This window comes from Lycorma delicatula, chromosome 13, assembly GCF_047948215.1.
Source record: "Lycorma delicatula isolate Av1 chromosome 13, ASM4794821v1, whole genome shotgun sequence".
NCBI lineage: Eukaryota > Metazoa > Arthropoda > Insecta > Hemiptera > Fulgoridae > Lycorma > Lycorma delicatula.
Window position 1 is genome coordinate 15,482,441 of NC_134467.1, and position 19,608 is coordinate 15,502,048.

General features: G+C 29.2%; 1 protein-coding gene across 1 annotated transcript; it reads right to left on the reverse strand.

Moving 5' to 3' along the window:
* Window positions 1-7,432: 7,432 nt before the first annotated feature.
* Window positions 7,433-19,608, reverse strand: LOC142333926 (uncharacterized). Its single transcript, XM_075381548.1, has 5 exons — window positions 19,521-19,608; window positions 16,270-16,431; window positions 14,163-14,291; window positions 9,381-9,512; window positions 7,433-8,490 (listed from the first exon to the last, which is right to left on the reverse strand). The coding sequence occupies exons 2-5, from the start codon at window positions 16,426-16,428 to the stop codon at window positions 7,762-7,764; spliced, it is 1,149 nt and encodes a 382-aa protein (XP_075237663.1). The 5' UTR covers window positions 16,429-16,431; window positions 19,521-19,608; the 3' UTR covers window positions 7,433-7,761.

The following is a 19,608-nucleotide window of genomic DNA, read 5'->3' on the forward strand; positions in this document are numbered from 1 at the left end:
CAGAGCCTTAATTTTAGTACTAGTGTTTTTAAAACAACCTCCTACGAGGCTACCACCGTATTGGGAAAGGCTTCGATTTAGTGGCGAAAGTTAGGGCAGCCGCGTGGAGATTGCGAAGAGGCCGAGGTATTTGGGATGCGGTTACGGGCCGGAACGGAACGGTGATCACAATGCACCGAATCAAAATTTTGTTCAGTTGCCCACCTCCCGCCTGCGGAAGAGGCTGCAGTCTCGCGATGGAAGCATGGCAGCTGGAATCGGACACCACGACTAAGGGAAGATCCCTGTGCAAGTTTATACGGGATCTTGGGGTATAGTATACCTAGAGTTCGTTCTTAAGGGCAACGGGTGCCCTCTTAACGTCATCCCGTGCACCCGTTAAGGGCAACGGGTGCACGGGATGACAAACCATGTTAATTTGAACCAATATCTCTTGCGGTTCCACCTGGCAGCTGATGATCTGTGCATCTGCGGGGAGGTCCAGTCAAATGAACACCTGGTTTGACTGCCTAGGTCTTGGGGGGGCCACCCTGGAACTTAAGAGGTCAAGGGGAAAATTTACCACTCACAAGCGGCGAGTCAATGTGGCAAGAGCCCTGTTGTCAGACCGTGTGGGAGTTCCTTGATACGGTTGCTATGTTCAACCGACATCAGTAGTTTACTTTAGAGAGACTCCTACCGCACTTCTGTGGGAGCTAACCTTGAGATATATGGCCGACCACCAGCCAAATAAGCTCCAAGCGGGGTGCATCTACCCATTTTAGTAAATATACAAGTGGGCGGTTGGACCACGTAAGCTGTTAGTGTATGGCACTGCACTCAGTCCGCTCAAGCAATCAAATTCACATCGTTAAGTTGCTTTGCAGATATTCAATTTCTTTTACATTACACAATCTGTGAATCCGTCTACAGGTAACGGTTCTATCATAGATTTTCCATTAAGAGATCACACGCTATATTATTTCATTAATTTTACTAGTTTATTTTTATCATAAATTTCATCATGAATCTGATTGTTTGCTACAGCAAACTAGAAAATGTGTTTAAAAGTCTAGTGAGATGATTAAAATTTTGAAGTCCTTTCTATCAATTTAGTCACTCCATTCAAACAAACAAAACACATCGTTCACGCACAATTCACATCTTTTGACATCAGGTTCTGTCCTTATAAAATTTTGATTAATTATCCCGGCTGCCATCCATGAACTCAACAAAAAAATATCTGCGACAGTATGGTGATGTAAAAAATGTAAGGCTGCATTCATACAGAAAACTGTACCGTACTACATTAAGTAGTAATTATTTTTTTAGCGATGTGTAAATATTGAATGTATATTGTGTAAATAAAATTTAGTATATACTGATATATTCTTGTAAGAAAACATCCTATGCTTTCTTTGCATGTCAAACGTAGAAATTAATTCAGTCAGGTTTATGTTTTGTTGTAAAATTCAGACAGGAATGAGTAAAAAAAAAAGGCGTACAGTTGCATTATCTAATGCTTTTATACTACCTTTATTAGACCTTTTGACTCTGATCCCTTCCTAAATAGTCATAAAAGAATGGAGAAAAACACTGCAAGTAAATGTGGTAGAAATTTTAGGTTACAAAAAAGGCAATCCAACAATAGATTGTTTTGCTGTTACATATATATATATATATATATATATATATATATATATGTATGTATGTATGTATACAAATCTAAATCTCAAGAAAATGTATCAGAAATACCAGTGCAGTGATAAAATATTTATATATATATATATTATATATTTATTCTGTGAGTGTGTGTCACTGAACTTCTCCTAAACGACTGGACTGATTTTGATGAAATTCTGTACGTGTGATTATCTCAACCCAACAATAAACAAATAAAATCAGGTATTAAAATAAAAAAACCATACTTAAAATAAATAAAAAAACCAAATAATAAAAGCGAACTAATAAGTTGATTCGAGAATGATTTAGATTCACAATTTGATCAGATAGAAAATAATTTTTTAATTAATTAATTTATTTATGTGTTGTTGAGGTTAAGGTGGTTGCAATGGTTAAAGTTCACAATTACATCCGGTAGGCAGCACTGCGATCATATTCTAGGAATTTTTTTTAAAAAAATACCAAATAATAGAAATTTATAAAATATAAATTAAATTTAGGCTTAAAACTATTTCTGTATAACTGGTTTCAACAAACCAGATAAAATAAGACAAGATAGTATTATTGGTACCTTATTCACCAATTGTCCAGTTAAACAGCAGGAAAGTTACTAAAAACAAAACTCTAAAACCTGGTGAAGAACAAGATTAAAATACAACTTATTTTTTACCTACTTTGCAATTTGGTAATGTTCCAGTTTACAATACAGTTTTTCTTTCAGGTATAGGTTGAACTAGGCTAAAAAGTATTGTTACAAAAGTTAATTCTGGCAGCCCAATTGAAAAAAAAAGAGAGGCGATAGGAAAAGCCACCTTTGTTTCACAAAAAAGGAAGTTTATCAGACATCTAAGAGGAGAGAGTAGCACTATAATAAGAAAAAATCCAAAAGAATCTGTCAAGTTGTGATTTTTTTTATTCAGAAACTTTGTGGTATATATAATGATCAAACATCTGAGGAAATGAAAGCAAGTAGGGCAATGTTATAAGAATTTTTTTTACCAAGAATTCAATACAGGCTTCAGGCCTGTGGCTTCTAATACATGTCGTTTAATTACACGAAAAACTAAAAATGCACAACTTGTATCTACAGAAATAATGACATGCATAGTAGAAAAAAGTGCTCATACTGGACAGCCCGAGCTTTTATTATCATTTGAAAGCAGATGTAGAAGATTCTTACTCCCTGTGCTTTGAACTACAACATATCCAGCTGATACCAAAGACACAGATACAAGCTTTCTATGCCTTGCATATAAATTTAACTAATTTATGCAATACTGACATCAAGACAAAAAGTCCATATTTTATTTTTAGTCTTAAGACCAAGCTGACAAAGGCAACCAAGAGAATTTCTTCTCCTTTGCTAAAGCACCTATCATCTCTTGACTTTGAATGTAATTGTACATCACAGATAATGCTCCTAACATATTTAAAGGACTCCACCTTTCTTCTCCTTTTAGGTTAACTAACATTCTTTTCTTATCCTTGCCAGTCATCAAAGATGTAGTTTTCTACTATTGATTTTCATACCTAAGTCGTTACACACTTTATCTAAGTTCTTCAGGATTCCTCTAAGTGTTTTGATATTTTCTATTGTATGAATAATTTTCTACTTTCTTGTCTGGATAATTGACGTAGTAAGAATATGTCGTGTTTTGAAAATATAAATGCGGTTTAAAAAACCCAGCTTGATAAAATAAATTTTATTGATTTTTTATTTTAATTCAATTATATTACACAGCTTTAAGAGGAAAATATTTAGTTTGACGAAGATTTAAAAAAAAAACTACCTTCTTGTCCGAATAATTGACGTAGAAGAATATGTCGTGTTTTGAAAATATAAATGCGGTTTAAAAAAACCCAGCTTTATATTAATCAATTTTATTGATTTTTTATTTTAAATTCAATTATATTACACAGCTTTAAGAGAAAAATATTTAGTTTGACGAAGATTTAAAAAAAAACTACCTTCTTGTCCGAATAATTGACGTAGTAAGAATATTCAATATTCAATAATATTTATTGAATTATCAATTTTATTGATTTTTTATTTTAAATTCAATTATATTACACACCTTTAAGAGAAAAATATTTAGTTTGACGAAGATTTAAAAAAAAACTACCTTCTTGTCCGAATAATTGACGTAGTAAGAATATGTCGAAATATGAATATATTGAAAATATAAATTCATATAAATATATATTCAATAACATTTTACATTTGTGATTCACGCTTTTGAATTTTTGAATGATAAACATCTGTTGCCGTGGAGACTACATATTATTTAATTTTTTTTTAATGTTATTTGAAAACATTGATCAAAATAATTACACCATTAATAAGAGCCCATTTCAAAAATTCAAAAAAAAAATTTTGGTGACTCCTTTAAGAAATAGAAAAAGATGATTATGGAAAGAAATGGACTGGAGAAATAGAAAGAAAATGAGTTAAAACATAAAAATAATGTTGTAACAAATTATCTTTAACATGCTCCATAAATGCCTTAACAACAAAGTGTGATTACAATAATGACATATAAAAAAATAAGGAATATAGGCAGTGTATAAACACACGTAGAAATAACTATTCAACCATTTAACATAGAAAAATGAAATTTTTATAAATAATACAACCTCAAAACAATTTATTTGTTAATACGAGACTATTTCACCCAAATGCCCATGGTTGCAACACTAAAAATTTAAATGTAAGGGAAAGGTTACACATCAGTTTTAAAAGGAATTGATCGAAAAGAAATTTAAAATACAAAAGATACTGGTAAATTATATATTATCTTTTATTTATTTAAACTGACAGGCTGACAAATATCTTCAGTCACTTACAAATAATTTATTTATGTAATCTATTAAAAAATTCAAAACCAACCTTAGATTCAAACCCCAAACCTGGATGTAGACATACAGTAGTACCACTCTTACCAAGTAGATTGGATAAAATGGGTAAATTTTAGTTTTAATCATCATTACTAGTACAAGATAAATAATAAACTTGCATCAGATTACACTACAATACAATGTATTTGTTTTTACGAAAAGGTATTGTGTAAGTTTTAAATAAGAAAGCAATTTGGAATGTACATTTGAAAATTAAACAATAATAAGTTTTTTTAAATAAATATAAATATATACAAACTATCGTTAGTGGATGTTAAAGTATTGATTTCAGAGACATATAATAAAATAAAACCAATAATTCTAAAATCTTTTTCATTATGAACAAAATATTATTTACATCATATAAAGATCACAATTTACATATTATAAACACATTTCTTAAACTGACTACCACTTCTGAGATGTGTAGTTAAGTGAAAACCTGACCACCAAAGAACACTGGTATCCATGCTCTAGTATTTAAATCCGCATTGAAACCTGGAATTCATCAGCTGTTTTCTCAATACTCCAGCTACTGGGTGCCAATGTGAAAATCTGATCTTCTTGTGGGTGAGCTGAGATCAAAAGCACTTTGAAGAGCACTTTGTGCTCTTCAATCAGAATATTCAGATTTTTAAATCCATAACACTGCTTACACTTTAATGTTTGCAATACATCAGTAACACTCAAACCAGCAGCAGCTGCTGCTGTAGTGGCAGTAGCATCTTGTGCTTTTCTTATCTTCTGCTTTTCTTTCTTACCTCCTGAGATTCTGAGTGATGACAGTGAGGCATCACTTTTCCAGAAGCCAAGCCAATTCTGCTTACATCATGTACATAATTTTTGAATTGGCTTGAAGTCACAGTTTTTTAAAGCTTTTAATCGATCAGCAGAATCAATATCAATAAGCCACAATCCTTTTCTGGCTTTGTGCGACCCTTTCCAAAATGGATTACAGTCATGTAAACCATTAATTTATATATAATATACATAATAATTTACATATGTAAATTATGTGATCAGGACAAATCTTCTACTCATATTTGCTGTGTTTCTTGTGTAATATTGTTGACTAAATGGATCTTGTCACATGCTATTTGGAATTCAAAAGGCTTGGAAGGAACCAAAGGATTAAATCACAGAATGTTATTTTTGTGTAATAAAGATATCTGGAATAACAGCTAAAGCTAGACGTACTGTTAAACATCCTGATATTCGCTATACCAAGCAATCAGTACCACACTAGCCTAGAGCTTCCAATTCCAGTACCACCAGAAACATGGAACTTAGATGAGAAGATGAAAATATTTAATCTTGTGCTGACTTATGAGGCGATGAAGAAGGAGATCAAAACTTTTTAGAAAATAGATATACTAAACCCCATATAATTAATCAGTCAGATTTAAATGATCTGGTTCGTGATCTAAATTAATAAAAATTTATAACTTTCAGTCTTGATCCCAGAAATTCTGGCATATAGACTGTGTTGGATACCAGTATTTCTTACAATAAGACTGAGGATGGCATCTTTTACAACCAAACACTAAAATAAGTGCTTTTTGTGACACAGTCAAAATTTGAACATCTCTTCTCTCCGTATGAAAACTCAGTGTACGGTAATTATGTAAGTGTATGTAATGATACAAACAGCTTCTAAAAAACAATTTCCTCTAATATAAGTGATTCTAAAATAAAGGAAGGTATATTTGTTGGACCGCAAATAAGAAAACTAATGAATGATCTGGTGTTTGAAGAATGTTTGAATGACTTGGAGGTTGCTGCAAAAAAATCATTTCAAAATGCGGTAAACATCTTTCTTGGAAACTACAGAGAACTTGTAAGTGAACTCCTTCAAAGCTATAAAGAACTTGGGTGTAACATGTTGCTCAAAATCCATTTCTTACATTAAAAATTGGATTTTCCCAAAACTCTCAATGCTATCAGTGATGAACATGAAGAACACTTACACCAGGAGATATCTACAATAGAAACATGATACTAGGGAAAACTGAACCCAAAAATGTAAGCTGAATATTGTTGGAATATAAATTTTTAATTCCATAATGGCTTGACTAATTATGTTGAAATTTAGCATGGCACTTACTACGATAAAGATCTATTTTTAGAAAAATACACAACCTTATCTAATTTTTCAAAATGACAGCCATTTAAAACCTTTAAGTCCAAATAATGCGAAAACAATAAATTTTATTAAAAATTAAAAACATATTTAAGTTTTTCTTTTTTAATTAAAAAAAAAAAAAACTAGCATACTTGGTTTGTTTTACTTGCTTTGTAAACAGCAAATTACAGCAGAAAATCCAAAAGAAATACATTTTAAGGGAGTACAAAATGCATATATTATCATATTACATTCACAATACATTTTTTGTTTCGAAAGAAATGTCAATACAAAAAAAAAATATAGAGCCTGATGGAAAAAATCTAATAATATACAACATAAAATTCAAACAAAACATAAAATTTTGTTGACCAGTGCAATTAGCCTGGTGTAATTACACCATCAACCTCCATGTTCATTGATATCCTGACCGATCTGTTAACCTTACCTTCGTGTCAATCAAAAAACCTTTATTTTCATTTTTACTAAATAAATATTATATACAAATTATATATATAACAATTGCATTTTTAGTTTTTTAATAATTTTTTTTAAAAAATCACCTTGTTTGAGACATATAAGCTGCATTAGTTGTAACATAAAAAAATTGAGATAAATGTAATATTAAATTATATACAATAGATAAATTTTGTTATACAGATTTAAAATTATGCTTAAATGAAAGAATGCTATAATTTTTTTCCTTAAACAAATTTCTTAATATAAGACTTAAATGTCATAATGATTCTCTAATATGGATATTATCTTTTTAAAGTACTGTCTTTTTAAAGTATAACTCTCATTAAAAGATTTTTGACAACAGTAATAAACAGACTTTTTTTTAGTGTATATTAATGTGTTTTTAAATCATAACTGCAATTAAAAGACTTTTGACAATATTTATATAAATATAACTTACTCTCTTTGGTGGTGTAAATTAATATGCACCTTCATACTAGAAAGATGATTAAAACTCTTTCGGCAGATTACAAATATAATTTTTTGCCTTAGTATGAATATTTAAATGTAATTTTAAAGCAGAACTTTCATTAAAAGAGTTGTGACAAAAGTTGCAATTATTACTAAATGACTGTTAAATGTAATGAATCCTTTTTATGAATATTAAAATGTCTTTTTAAATCATATTTACGATGAAATGACTTTTGACAAAAATTACAAACATAATTTTTCTCATTTGTATGAGTATTAAGATGTGCCTTTAGATTGTTTTTATTTTTAAATGACTTTTGACAATATTTACAAATATAATTTTCCTCCGTATGAATATTTAAATGTAAATTTAATTCAGAACTTTCATTAAAAGACTTTGAACAAAAGTTACAAATATAATTTTTCTCTTTTGTATGACTATTAATATGTCTCTTTAAAGCATACTTACGATTAAATGACTTTTGACAAAAGTTACAAATATAACTGTTCTCCTTAGTATGAATATTTAAATGCAATTTTAATGCATAACTTTGATAAAAAGACTTCTGACAAAAGTTACAAATATAATTTCCTTCTTTTATATGACAATCAAAGTGTCTCTTTAAATCATATTTACGATTAAATGATTTTTGACATACATTACAAATATAATTTTTCTCCTTAGTATGAATATTTAAATGTAATTTTAAAGTAGAACGTTGATTAAATGACTTTTGACAAAAGTCACAAACATAACTTCTCTCATTTCTATGAATATTAAGATGCGTCTTTAAACTGTTTTTACGATTAAATAACTTTTGACAAAAGTTACAAATATATTTTTTCTTGGTACTTCCATCGATTCCTTTATCGATAGTAACCTGCAAAATTAAAAATAACTAATGATTACTTCTATACCCATGTTGATCATATCTACAAACCATTTTATATATATTGTATACAGGATGTATGGTCTAAAGATCCATAACTAATATGTCTATATTTAGAAAACGTAATTCTTAAATGTAGACTCAAACAGGATATACTTCCAAGATTTGTTCAGTATACTCTTAGAGCCAGCAAAAAACTGTTATGCAGACCAATCCAATTGTAGTCAGTCGAGATGTAAAGCCCCTAACAAAAGGTTCAGTGTGTGCTTTGCTTAGTGAACTTTCACTCATTATGCATGTTCAATGGCTTGTACCAACTTAATGGAATATCAATTCTCCTACATCTAAGAATGTTCATATTCCAAGAACATGACTAAGAGAGACTGTATGGTAAATATGTTAACTTTTCCTAATGTAAATACAGAAATAAATTTTATTGTATTTTCCTTTTATTAATAAAATTGTAAATTGCTAAGTTGATAAATATTCAAATATGACAAACCAATACAATTAACAATAAATCACACACACCTTAATAAAATGTTACTTCTATCAACAAGTTAAAATACAAAGATTTTAGTTATCACTGAAGTCTCAAAACAAAACTTTTGTCCTTACACATTCATCATTTGTCATTCACACACACCTTAATATGTTAATAGAATTAAATTTTTTTTTCCTACAGTACACATTGAAATACCAAAATGTACATACAGGTGCACACACACACACACACACACACACACACACACACACACACACACACACACACATATATATATATATATATATATATATACACACATGCATGCACGCACACACAGTAATAAAAATAAGCAAACAAATCATATTTTTTACAATATGCAATAACTAATACTTACATGACCGGGATAAAATCCAATCTCTTCTATCTTCACTGTGTGTAAATATTTATCATTTATTTGAAGTTCACTTGTTTTTATATTAAAATTAAGCTGTGATGAAACGTCATCATTCAACAAGATCTTAGATTCCTTTAAAAATAAATTATATATATAGAAATTACCTTACAAAATATGAAAAGTTGATATTCAATAAATAATTTTTTTTTATTCTTACAAATTAAATAATACCGACACACACATATATATATATAAAATACACATAATAAAATAAATTACTAATAGAGAAACAAATTATAAGATAAGAAATATCTATATTAACTATTTATATAAAATAGAAGAAATAATGTTAAATATTTAACACATACATGTAGCCTGGAGGTAAAGGACACCATCTCTATTCTTACAATAGAGCAGTTTGAAGTTTTGAAATTCATTTTTTACTAATTTCCATCGTAACTTTTTCTACCAAAATACCTTATTTAGATCTACTTTAATAGATGCTATTACATATTTATTAATTTTTATTTTACATTTAAAAAAATGGAAAATTTTATTTTACATGGAACTAGCAGTTAATTATGTTAAAGAACAATTTAGATTCGGAGTAACAATACAAGGTGAAAAGATAAAGACGCTACGATTTGCTGGTGATATAGTAATTCTAGCCGAGAGTAAAAAGTATTTAGAAGAAACAATGAACGGCATAGATGAAGTCCTACGCAAGAACTATCGCATGAAAATAAACAAGAACAAAACAAAAGTAATGAAATGTAGTAGAAATAACAAAGATGGACCCCGCTGAATGTGAAAATAGGAGGAGAAAAGATTATGGAGGTAGAAGAATTTTGTTACTTGGGAAGTAGAATTACTAAAGATGGACGAAGCAGGAGCGATATAAAATGCCAAATAGCACAAGCTAAACGAGCCTTCAGTAAGAAATATAATTTGTTTACGTCAAAAATTAATTAAAATGTCAGGAAAAGATTTTTGAAAGGGTATGTTTGGAGTGTCGCTTTATATGGAAGTGAAACTTGGACGATCGGAGTATCTGAGAAGAAAAGATTAGAAGCTTTTGAAATGTGGTGCTATAGGAGAATGTTAAAAGTCAGACGGGTGGATAAAGTGACAAATGAAGAGGTATTGTGGCAAATAGATGAAGAAAGAAGCATTTGGAAAAATATAGTTAAAAGAAGAGACAGACTTATAGGCCACATACTAAGGCATCCTGGAATAGTCGCTTTAATATTGGAAGGACAGGTAGAAGGGAAAAATTGTGTAGGCAGGCCACGTTTGGAATATGTAAAACAAATTGTTAGGGATGTAGGATGTAGGGGATATACCGAAATGAAACTACTAGCAGTAGATAGGGAATCTTGGACAGCTGCATCAAACCAGTCAAATGACTGAAGACAAAAAAAAGAAAAGAAAATGGACATGGTGTCTTACAGCTTTATGTACTTAATATATTTCTTGGTGAATACTAATCTCATGTCCAGTCTTTGTGAAAGAAAAACAAGAAGTCTGAAGAAAATTATGATTTATTTTGCAAAAAACATATTTTATGAAAAAATATCATTGATAAAAGATAATATTAGTACAACACAACTTCCTGATTGTATTGTCCTAGAGACAAATATACTGTGCGAGAAAAAATGATTGTACAATATTATTAACATTGTTACAAAAAAAGGAAAAAGGTAACTTAAAGACTATTATTGTTATAAAATTATTTTGATTATATGAAAAATGTGTGATACAACATATTATTGCTATGGACCCTCAAAAATATTTACAAAGAATTAAAAAATGTAATCATTTCTTCAGAAGTAATATTACCTGCTGTACAATAAAAATTCAAAATTAATAATAAAAAATTATTAAATAGTAGAAAATCTACAACATATTCAAATAAAATTTATTAATAAAACTAATATTCTAAACTAAATCTTTCATTAAAACTAATTATTTCCTCTAATCTTCATCGCTTTCTTCTTCAGGGAAATTATTTACTTCACTAGGGACATACGGCACATCCTACGAAATGACAAGAAAGTACTTGACCGGATATTCTTATTTCTAAAAAGAATTAATATACTAAATAAGATCTAACCCATTAAAATTCTGATATTATTTTGTGATTCACGTTTCATGTATTACCATAATTGTTACGTTTCTTTTACTATTCCAATTTTATCTCTATTATTATCTTAGTTCTCTTATAGTTTTAACCTGTTTTACGGATATTTTATTATCTGAGAAGTAGCCTCTCACAGGTCTTTGTATTTTAAACAATGATATCAGATATGGATCTACTCTAATGACATCAAGTACATCTGGAAACTTGATGTCATTATTTTTAAAAGTTAACTAAAAGAAATCCTTCGTCAACATCAGTTTCATATTTTTAAAAAATAAGCTAGCTTATATATATATAAGCTAGTGACAGATAATAGTATAGAATGCCAGAACGACATTATACCTATCAAGTTTTTGTTTAACCTCCGGGTCCACTGTTAGATATTGCTTCAGTGGATGAGATGAATGATTTGTAGCGTGTGTGAGAATGCCATGCCTGACCAGGATTTGAACCTGGGTCCTCCGGATGAAAGACCTAGACGCTACCACTTTCGCCACGGAGGCCGGCAAGATATTATACCTGCTAGCGCTATTTCTCTGTCAGACCAGAGACTTATAAGTTCACACTCATATATACACAGAGTATCACAAGCTACTCCCAGGACTCTCCTAATCTATTCCATTCGGGAAAATAATGGAAAATGTTCATATAAAAAATTTCCTAAATTGCTTTGTTTGAGTTACAGCTAGTGAATGATTAGCTCAGAATTCAGCTACCCCGGTGAAATAAGAAGGTACCAAAAATTTTTAGGATGTTAATTAAGGGGCAGAATTAGTGATTTCTTATGCTTTTGAAAATTTGTTTTAAAATAAGAGAAAATAGAAATTACATATTAATTGTAAAATAAAAATCACTTAGATATTGTTTTTATTAATGAAAGAAACAAAATAAATTATTTGAAACTATTATTTCAAAGTTGGCAATAAAATAACATGCGCAATAATGCTTTGTTAGTGTTTAAATCATTCTGTACGGTACATTAAGTATAAGTTAATGTGAACATTAAGTACATCGGTAATGTGAACTGTGCAGTCTTTAGTAAAGATTTCCTGTGAATTCTAGTTTGAACGTTATTTTGGTTTAAATATCTGTACATTGTTGGCATCGGTACATAACGTCCTACTAAGATTGAAGTTTTTCATTTGAAGAGTTACAGCACACTTAAAATAAAATTTTTTTCCCTTACCATATACAGCCAATTTAAAATCTACGAACAGGAGATTATCAGCTTCACTCGTAGTTCTGCAACTGGTAGAATACAAACCAACCCTACAAGTACGTTTTGTTTACAGTCAAGAATTTCACTCGAGATGGCATCAACAATTTATGATATGAGCATACAGGGCAGAAGTAAAACCTCATGAAACTGTGGAAAGCAATTTTCAGCACTGACTTAACAACAATGTACAGTGCAATCTTCTTCACAACAGCTGTTTGGACTGTTTATATTACCTCACTGCTTTAATACTGAGATATACTAGCACTTTCTTCAGGACGAATTGCGGCAGCTGCTTTAGTTTGTCTAGCACTGAGACACAAAGTATACCTCCAGCACAATGACACGCCTCACTGCTTCTATTGTGCCGTTTCCACTCACTTAAATCATCATTTCTCTGAGAAATGGATCGGTTGTTGAGATCCACATTTCTGGGAACCAAGATCACCTGATATAACACCTTTAGATTTTTGCAGCAAGGGTTGGATGTAAAATATTCTATATAAACAAAAATACATTCTCATGATGAATTAATTATCTGCATTATGGATGAGGCTCAGCAACATAAGGACAACACTAAAGAACTAAAAAGTGCAATAAAATCAGAACAAAAGCGTGCCAGAGAATGTGTAGAAATGGCAGGCTCATTTTTGAACATTTATTATAAACTGGTACATAAAATACACTTAGATCTAGGGGTCTGTTTCAAAATAAAGTTCAAATTTTTCTAACTTTTCTTTATTTATTTAGCTTATCTTATATCATTTTATTCAGAATATAATTTTCTTCAAATTTTGTTTAAAAGTTTTACAAGTTCATTACCCATTTAACAATGTTATTTTTCATCAAACATAAAAAAAATTATTCCTACTCTACATTTCTCAAAAGATACTGCAAATATGGATCTTGAACATATTTTATTTAATTTTTAAGGTGAAAAACCATAAGAAATCAGTAATCCTGTCTCTTAATTAACGTCCTAAAAGTTTCAATAAGACTTCATTTCAACGGGATAGCTGAAATCTGAGTGAAATTTGTAAATAGCCTAACTTGCAAATGAAGAACTTTAAAACAAATTTTTTATGAACTTTTTCCGTTATTGTCATGAGTAGAAATAGGTTATGAAAACTGCGGGAGAAGTTTATGATACGCTTTATATAAGAGTTAACAAATGAATTGTATGCAATACCAAATTTTATTTTTAATTTCTATTTTATTCCAAATTTATTTTTTATTTTACTGAAACACAGTTTTTTTTTCAATTTTGCGTATTACCCACTAAACATTAGAATGGTTAGTACAATATCCTTTTCAAATCCTACTTTAATCGTTTTAAAATTTTACTTTCCAATTATCTGGATTTGGCCTTGCAAAGGTCCATCTGGATAACTGGTGTTCCAATGTATGAAAAATCTGACATCCTTACCACTTCACTTTCAACTATTAAATTTTCTGATTTAACTAAGGTGGTCTCTTCAATTGCTAAAGGATCTTCTGGAATATCACCATTAATAATATCAGACGGTTCCTCTTTCACTCGTACTAAATCTACTTGCTGTAACAAAACAAAAAATGACTGTTTTAAGTAGAAGTAAACATGTTCATGATTTTTTATATAAATTACGTTAGAAAAATAAATTTTATTTCCAATTCACTTACCACATACATTAACAGTGTAGTCATGGTTAAATTATTATTATCAGGTAACTTTAATGTGCCATTTTTTATATGGGAAAACCATGAAAATGTTTCTTTTGCTAAGTGTTATCATCCAAATTTAAAAATCCTGCTACTCACCTAACACATTTTTCTATAAATTGGCATCTTTTACAATCAAATAATTTGTTAAACTTTTGCAATAATTCTCTTTGGTTTTTAGAACCTTACTGACATTAGTGTTAATATTGTTATGACAAAATTTTTTACAGTGATAAATATCATTTATCTTTAGGTAACCTTACCTAGATTTTGAATTCTATTCTTATATCTAATAAATTCATATTAATTATAAAAATATAAATTTTGTAAGATTTAACATTTACTAAATGAGAATATGTTTCTAAATAATAGTTATTTATTATAATTATTCATTTTTATTTATTTTTTTTAATATCAACACATAAACTTGAAGCTTGGGCATGAAAGATAGAAACTGAATACTGTAGCGTATGAAAAATGCCATTCGAGGTATTAAAAATACGATTTAATACTGATCATGACGCAGAAATTTTTGCTGAGGAATTACAATTATCCATTAATAATTTTGGTAGTTATATACCAAATGTACTTATAAATAATAATCTTATCAATACAAGATGGATAAGATCTACTACTTTTGTCCTTTTTATTAGCAAGTTTAAAAGAATCTTTGGGATCATTAGATAAACATTCCTTAACTTTTAACAGTATAATTTAACAATAAATCTTCACAACTAAGAGTATTACATACAATTCACTCTTAAATAATTCTTAATAATTCAATCTATATTGTATTTGAAGCTTACTGAACTTTAACTGTGATAATTACTATGAAATGCCTTTCTGTAGTGAAATTATTAGTTCTTGTCCGTTTTTAATTAAGCTCTTCAATTTTTACTTAAATACTGGTGTTTTCCTAGTGGCGACATTCAGAAACCAATAATTATTGTTCTACCAGCAAATGCAAGTTTTTGTCGAACTCTTACATAAATTAGGTTTTTTGAAAATTACACCTTGCCTAAAGAAATTTATAGTTCTGAACATGGTTTTTTGGAAGGTAAATCTACGCAAATGAACTCATGTGTATATATGGAAGATGCTATTCATGCACTAAATGATGGTTTTTATCTTGATGCAAATTATCATTATTTGATGCAGTTATTATTTTTATTTCAAAACTTTTTCCAGCTTGCTACCCAATCTGGATGCGTGTGTGCATAGACCAATCCACTGCTAGTAGCTTGCCAGCCCTGTAGCTGAAAATGTAAATGTACCAGTAAACATGTAATCCTGAACAGATGCAGGTCAACCACTCCTGAGACATGTGGTTAATTGAAACCCTACCACCAAAGAACACCACTATCCAAAGTGTCTAGTATTCAAATCCATAATTATTAAAAAAAGAAAGTAAAAACTTGAGAAAAATCTGAGGACAAATAAAAATACAAGAAAATGTCAGATTACATCAAAATATAAAGAGCCAAATCTATTTTCAAGCTGAAAAAACAGATTTACAGGTTTTGTGAGTCTGAAAATTGTCTAAAAAAAAGTGATTTCACAGCAAATACAGCAAAAGGAACGGATATCAACAGATTTTTGTATTTCTAAATGAAATGAAATATTTGAAGGAGATAGTACAATATTCAACAATGTTCAGAAAACCAATTAAAGATTTCAGGGATTTCAAAGAGAAGGAGAAAAGTAAAAAGATGGTCAGAACAAAGATGGCAAAAACAAAGCAAAAGAATCAAGAATTGTTGGAAAATTAAGAAATAAAACAAACAGAAGAAAGAGAAATGAATCCAAAATACTGCTTCATGCAGTAACAAACTTACATGCTCAGATGTTTGATGTGATGTATGAGTTTCAGTCATGTGATTTGGTAAAAAAATGCTTATAATTTCTCCTACATTTTCTTGTTCATTCTCTAATTTAATATTTTTATTAAGAGACAGAGATTCATTAATAAAAGAATTATTTACAGGCTCATTCATTATCTGAAAAAACAAAATATGATGCATTTTATAAACAAAATATAAGAAATGAAAATAAATATCCTCAATAAAAAAAAATTATATAAATAATACAGTTCATAAACACATCTCTTGAAATTCCTTAAAGATTTATTTATAGATTTATTAAGTATTTTCCTTTGTTTATTCTTGGTTTAATGTTTTATGGTGACTTGCATGAGGTTATATTTGATACTATATGCAAACTTTCTTAATGAAAAAGATAAGAACAGAACAGGTGAATATTAAAATACTGAATACCACTGTGACTCGCATTAAATCGGTCTGTGAGGCCACATGCCATCAGCACACAGATTCTTCGAATCGGAGGCCATGTGAATTACATATGGCTCAGATGCATATCTGTACAATAAGACCTCATAAACTCATAGTGCTCAAACGGAATTATTTTTTCTTGTAACGTATAGTCAAGACTGACAGTTAGCTGCATGAACCTTAGCATTCCAGAAATTCTTAATATCTTTTTTTTTTAATAGTTTTTAATATCTTATCCCACTAGCATATACTTGACTTTCGTTTATATGATGGATCAAGTGTCACTAACAATTAGCAAATTACAATAACTGGTACAACCTAGAACAATTAGCTTATGAACCTCACTAAGGTAAATAAAGGTGATTCCAAATTGTACAGCAATCTCTCAGGAAACAATCGTATATCTAAAAATAAAAAAAAGTCCATATAAACATAGGTCAGAAAACAGTTTGTTAGCGAGTTTAGGCTCACGAGACATTTAGCCCTGCTTTCTGCTCCCTCTGTGAAATTAAACCATACTAAAATTCTTGGGATAAAAATTGTCTAAATCAATTTTTCATCTAAGAAATTCAATAAGTGATCCTAGACGTGTATCTTACTTAGGCCAACAAAAATATTTAAAAAAATTTTATTAAAAAAATATATATATTTATATTTATCTGCATCCTGTTCAGAAATCACCTTGTGATTTTTTTATAATTAAAATATTTACCTTTACATTATTTCATGTGTTTTATTTAAATAATACTGTACACTTCAACCACATCTATTTTTTATTTCATAATCTACTTTTATACTTACAATTTATTTTAGAATACATAATGAATTATTTTACACCAATCACAAAAAACATTTATTTATTTACAATTAAAAAAATCTAAGTGTTTATAAACTACACTTTTTCCAAGTGCCTAAAATAAGTAAATTTATATTAATTTTTTTTTACAAAAAAATCTGTTTGTTGTTTATTATACTTTAATAATAAAGAACTTTTATTCCCCATCATGTTAATTTAATTCTCATATTTTCATATATTTTTCTAGGTTAATGATTATTATATACAAATCAAATAATTATCAGCAAACATTTTTTCCAGATTCTTATATTATATTGTAAAAAATCAACTTTGATAGGGCATACGTAAGAAAAAGTAAGTTAAAAAGAAAAAAGGCATAATGGAAAATAGAACTCAAAATCTCCCAGTTATAAGACTGGAACACTTGTCATTTGGGTGTTGTGATTGAAAATATACAAGTAAAATACTTCAGCCATTCAAAAATGTTTAATTGCAGTTTATTACAGCAACAAGTTAGAAACTCCCATTTTCCTTAGTTGTGAGGATATTTTTGTTCCTTTGTTGAATACCAAATAAATAGTTTTTTTGTAACTCATCTTCGTTTATTATAGTGAGTTTTACCAAACATGGTTGCAGAGCAGACAGTTTTCAGTTATTAAAATGTAAGATGGCTAATACATATATGGGTTTTTCTTTACATTGCTGGAAATATCAGTTTAGCCTTATAAAAGCATTGTTGTATTTTGTTTTTTTTCCTACTTCTAGTTAGCAATCTATGAACTATTTTATTTCAATGATGTTGGAAAAAAGCAAATTTGAAAAACTTATAAGCATATTATTGTGCAGATGTGTTTGAAAAAGATTTTTTTTTAAGTTGTTAATGGAATCTTTGTAAATCAGAAGAAATGGAACTAAGAAAATGGAGAGGTTAAGAAAAGAACTATTTTTTCTTAAGACGGAATTTTCTTTTAAGTGTAGCTAATTGCATCATTGACCACAAAGTATGGCTGTGAATAAAACAAATCTGACATTCATCTTGCCAAAAATGATGAAGTTCAAATAAAAATGGCACTCTTGGGCAAAATATGTAGATAAGGCTGATATGTGTGTACTGCTTTTACAAATATTGACTCAAGAATTTGACCACATTTATATCACATGACATGACTTACCAGCAGAAGGTAAGACATGGTCAAAATTGCAGTTACAACATTTAAAATATGAATTCAGGTTAAAATGTTTTGAGGAACCAGTTGGAGCCATGGCTATCTAAACTCAAAATCAATTTTCAAACCAAGAAGAGTGCTTCTACATCTAATTTTAGAAAGGCGAGTCATGCTAAGGCTAATCACAGTGACAAATGTTGTTCTTGTGGAACATTAAGCCATCTCTCACAAATTGTGAAATATAGTGATACCGATTATGTTGGTGACAGTCGCTCGCTCGAAGACCAAGTGACTGTCACAATGCCAGAACAGTTTACTGTAACCGATCTCAGTTTATTTTAGCGAGCTTTACCTTTAACTAATAAGAAAGATAAACATGTGTAAAAGTTATCATATTTATATATTAGACGGATCTGTTTCCTGTTAATTTTAACATAATTGAAAGCTTCAACAGTATTACAAAATTGTAAACTATCAACTATTTTTTTTTTTTTTAATAGGAAAATAACGGTTAAGAAAATAAGTATTATAATTTCTATTACCATTATAGTTAGAAAAATAATAATAGTAAACTGTAATAACTCTAATAGTATAACAATTTTAGTCAAAATATAAGTTAGAAAATTACTATTTACAAACAACTAATAATAATAAAAATGTGCCCACAATATATGATGAAATATTTCAGTAACACTTTAAATAAACGATTTTACAACGAAGTAATTGAATTTTGCATCCCAGAATAAGGCTCACACTACACAGAGTATTAGATAACAAAAAAAAAAAAATCAAATTTAAATTCTATTAATTTACATTAAAACAGTATAAATTATTACTTTGTCAGATTAAACAAATAAGAACCCAAGTAATAAATAACACCGAAATTAAAGTATAAACACTTCCGTAACAACCTGTCAGACAAAC

Excerpts from the sequence above, each read along its gene's own strand:
- LOC142333926 (XM_075381548.1), bottom strand. The coding sequence starts at position 16,428 with ATGAATGAGCCTGTAAATAATTCTTTTATTAATGAATCTCTGTCTCTT. Across the intron at positions 9,513-14,162 it reads TAATAGTTGAAAGTGAAGTG|GAATCTAAGATCTTGTTGAA; the intron begins GTAAGGATGTCA and ends TTATTTTTAAAG. Across the intron at positions 8,491-9,380 it reads TTGGATTTTATCCCGGTCAT|GTTACTATCGATAAAGGAAT; the intron begins GTAAGTATTAGT and ends TTAATTTTGCAG.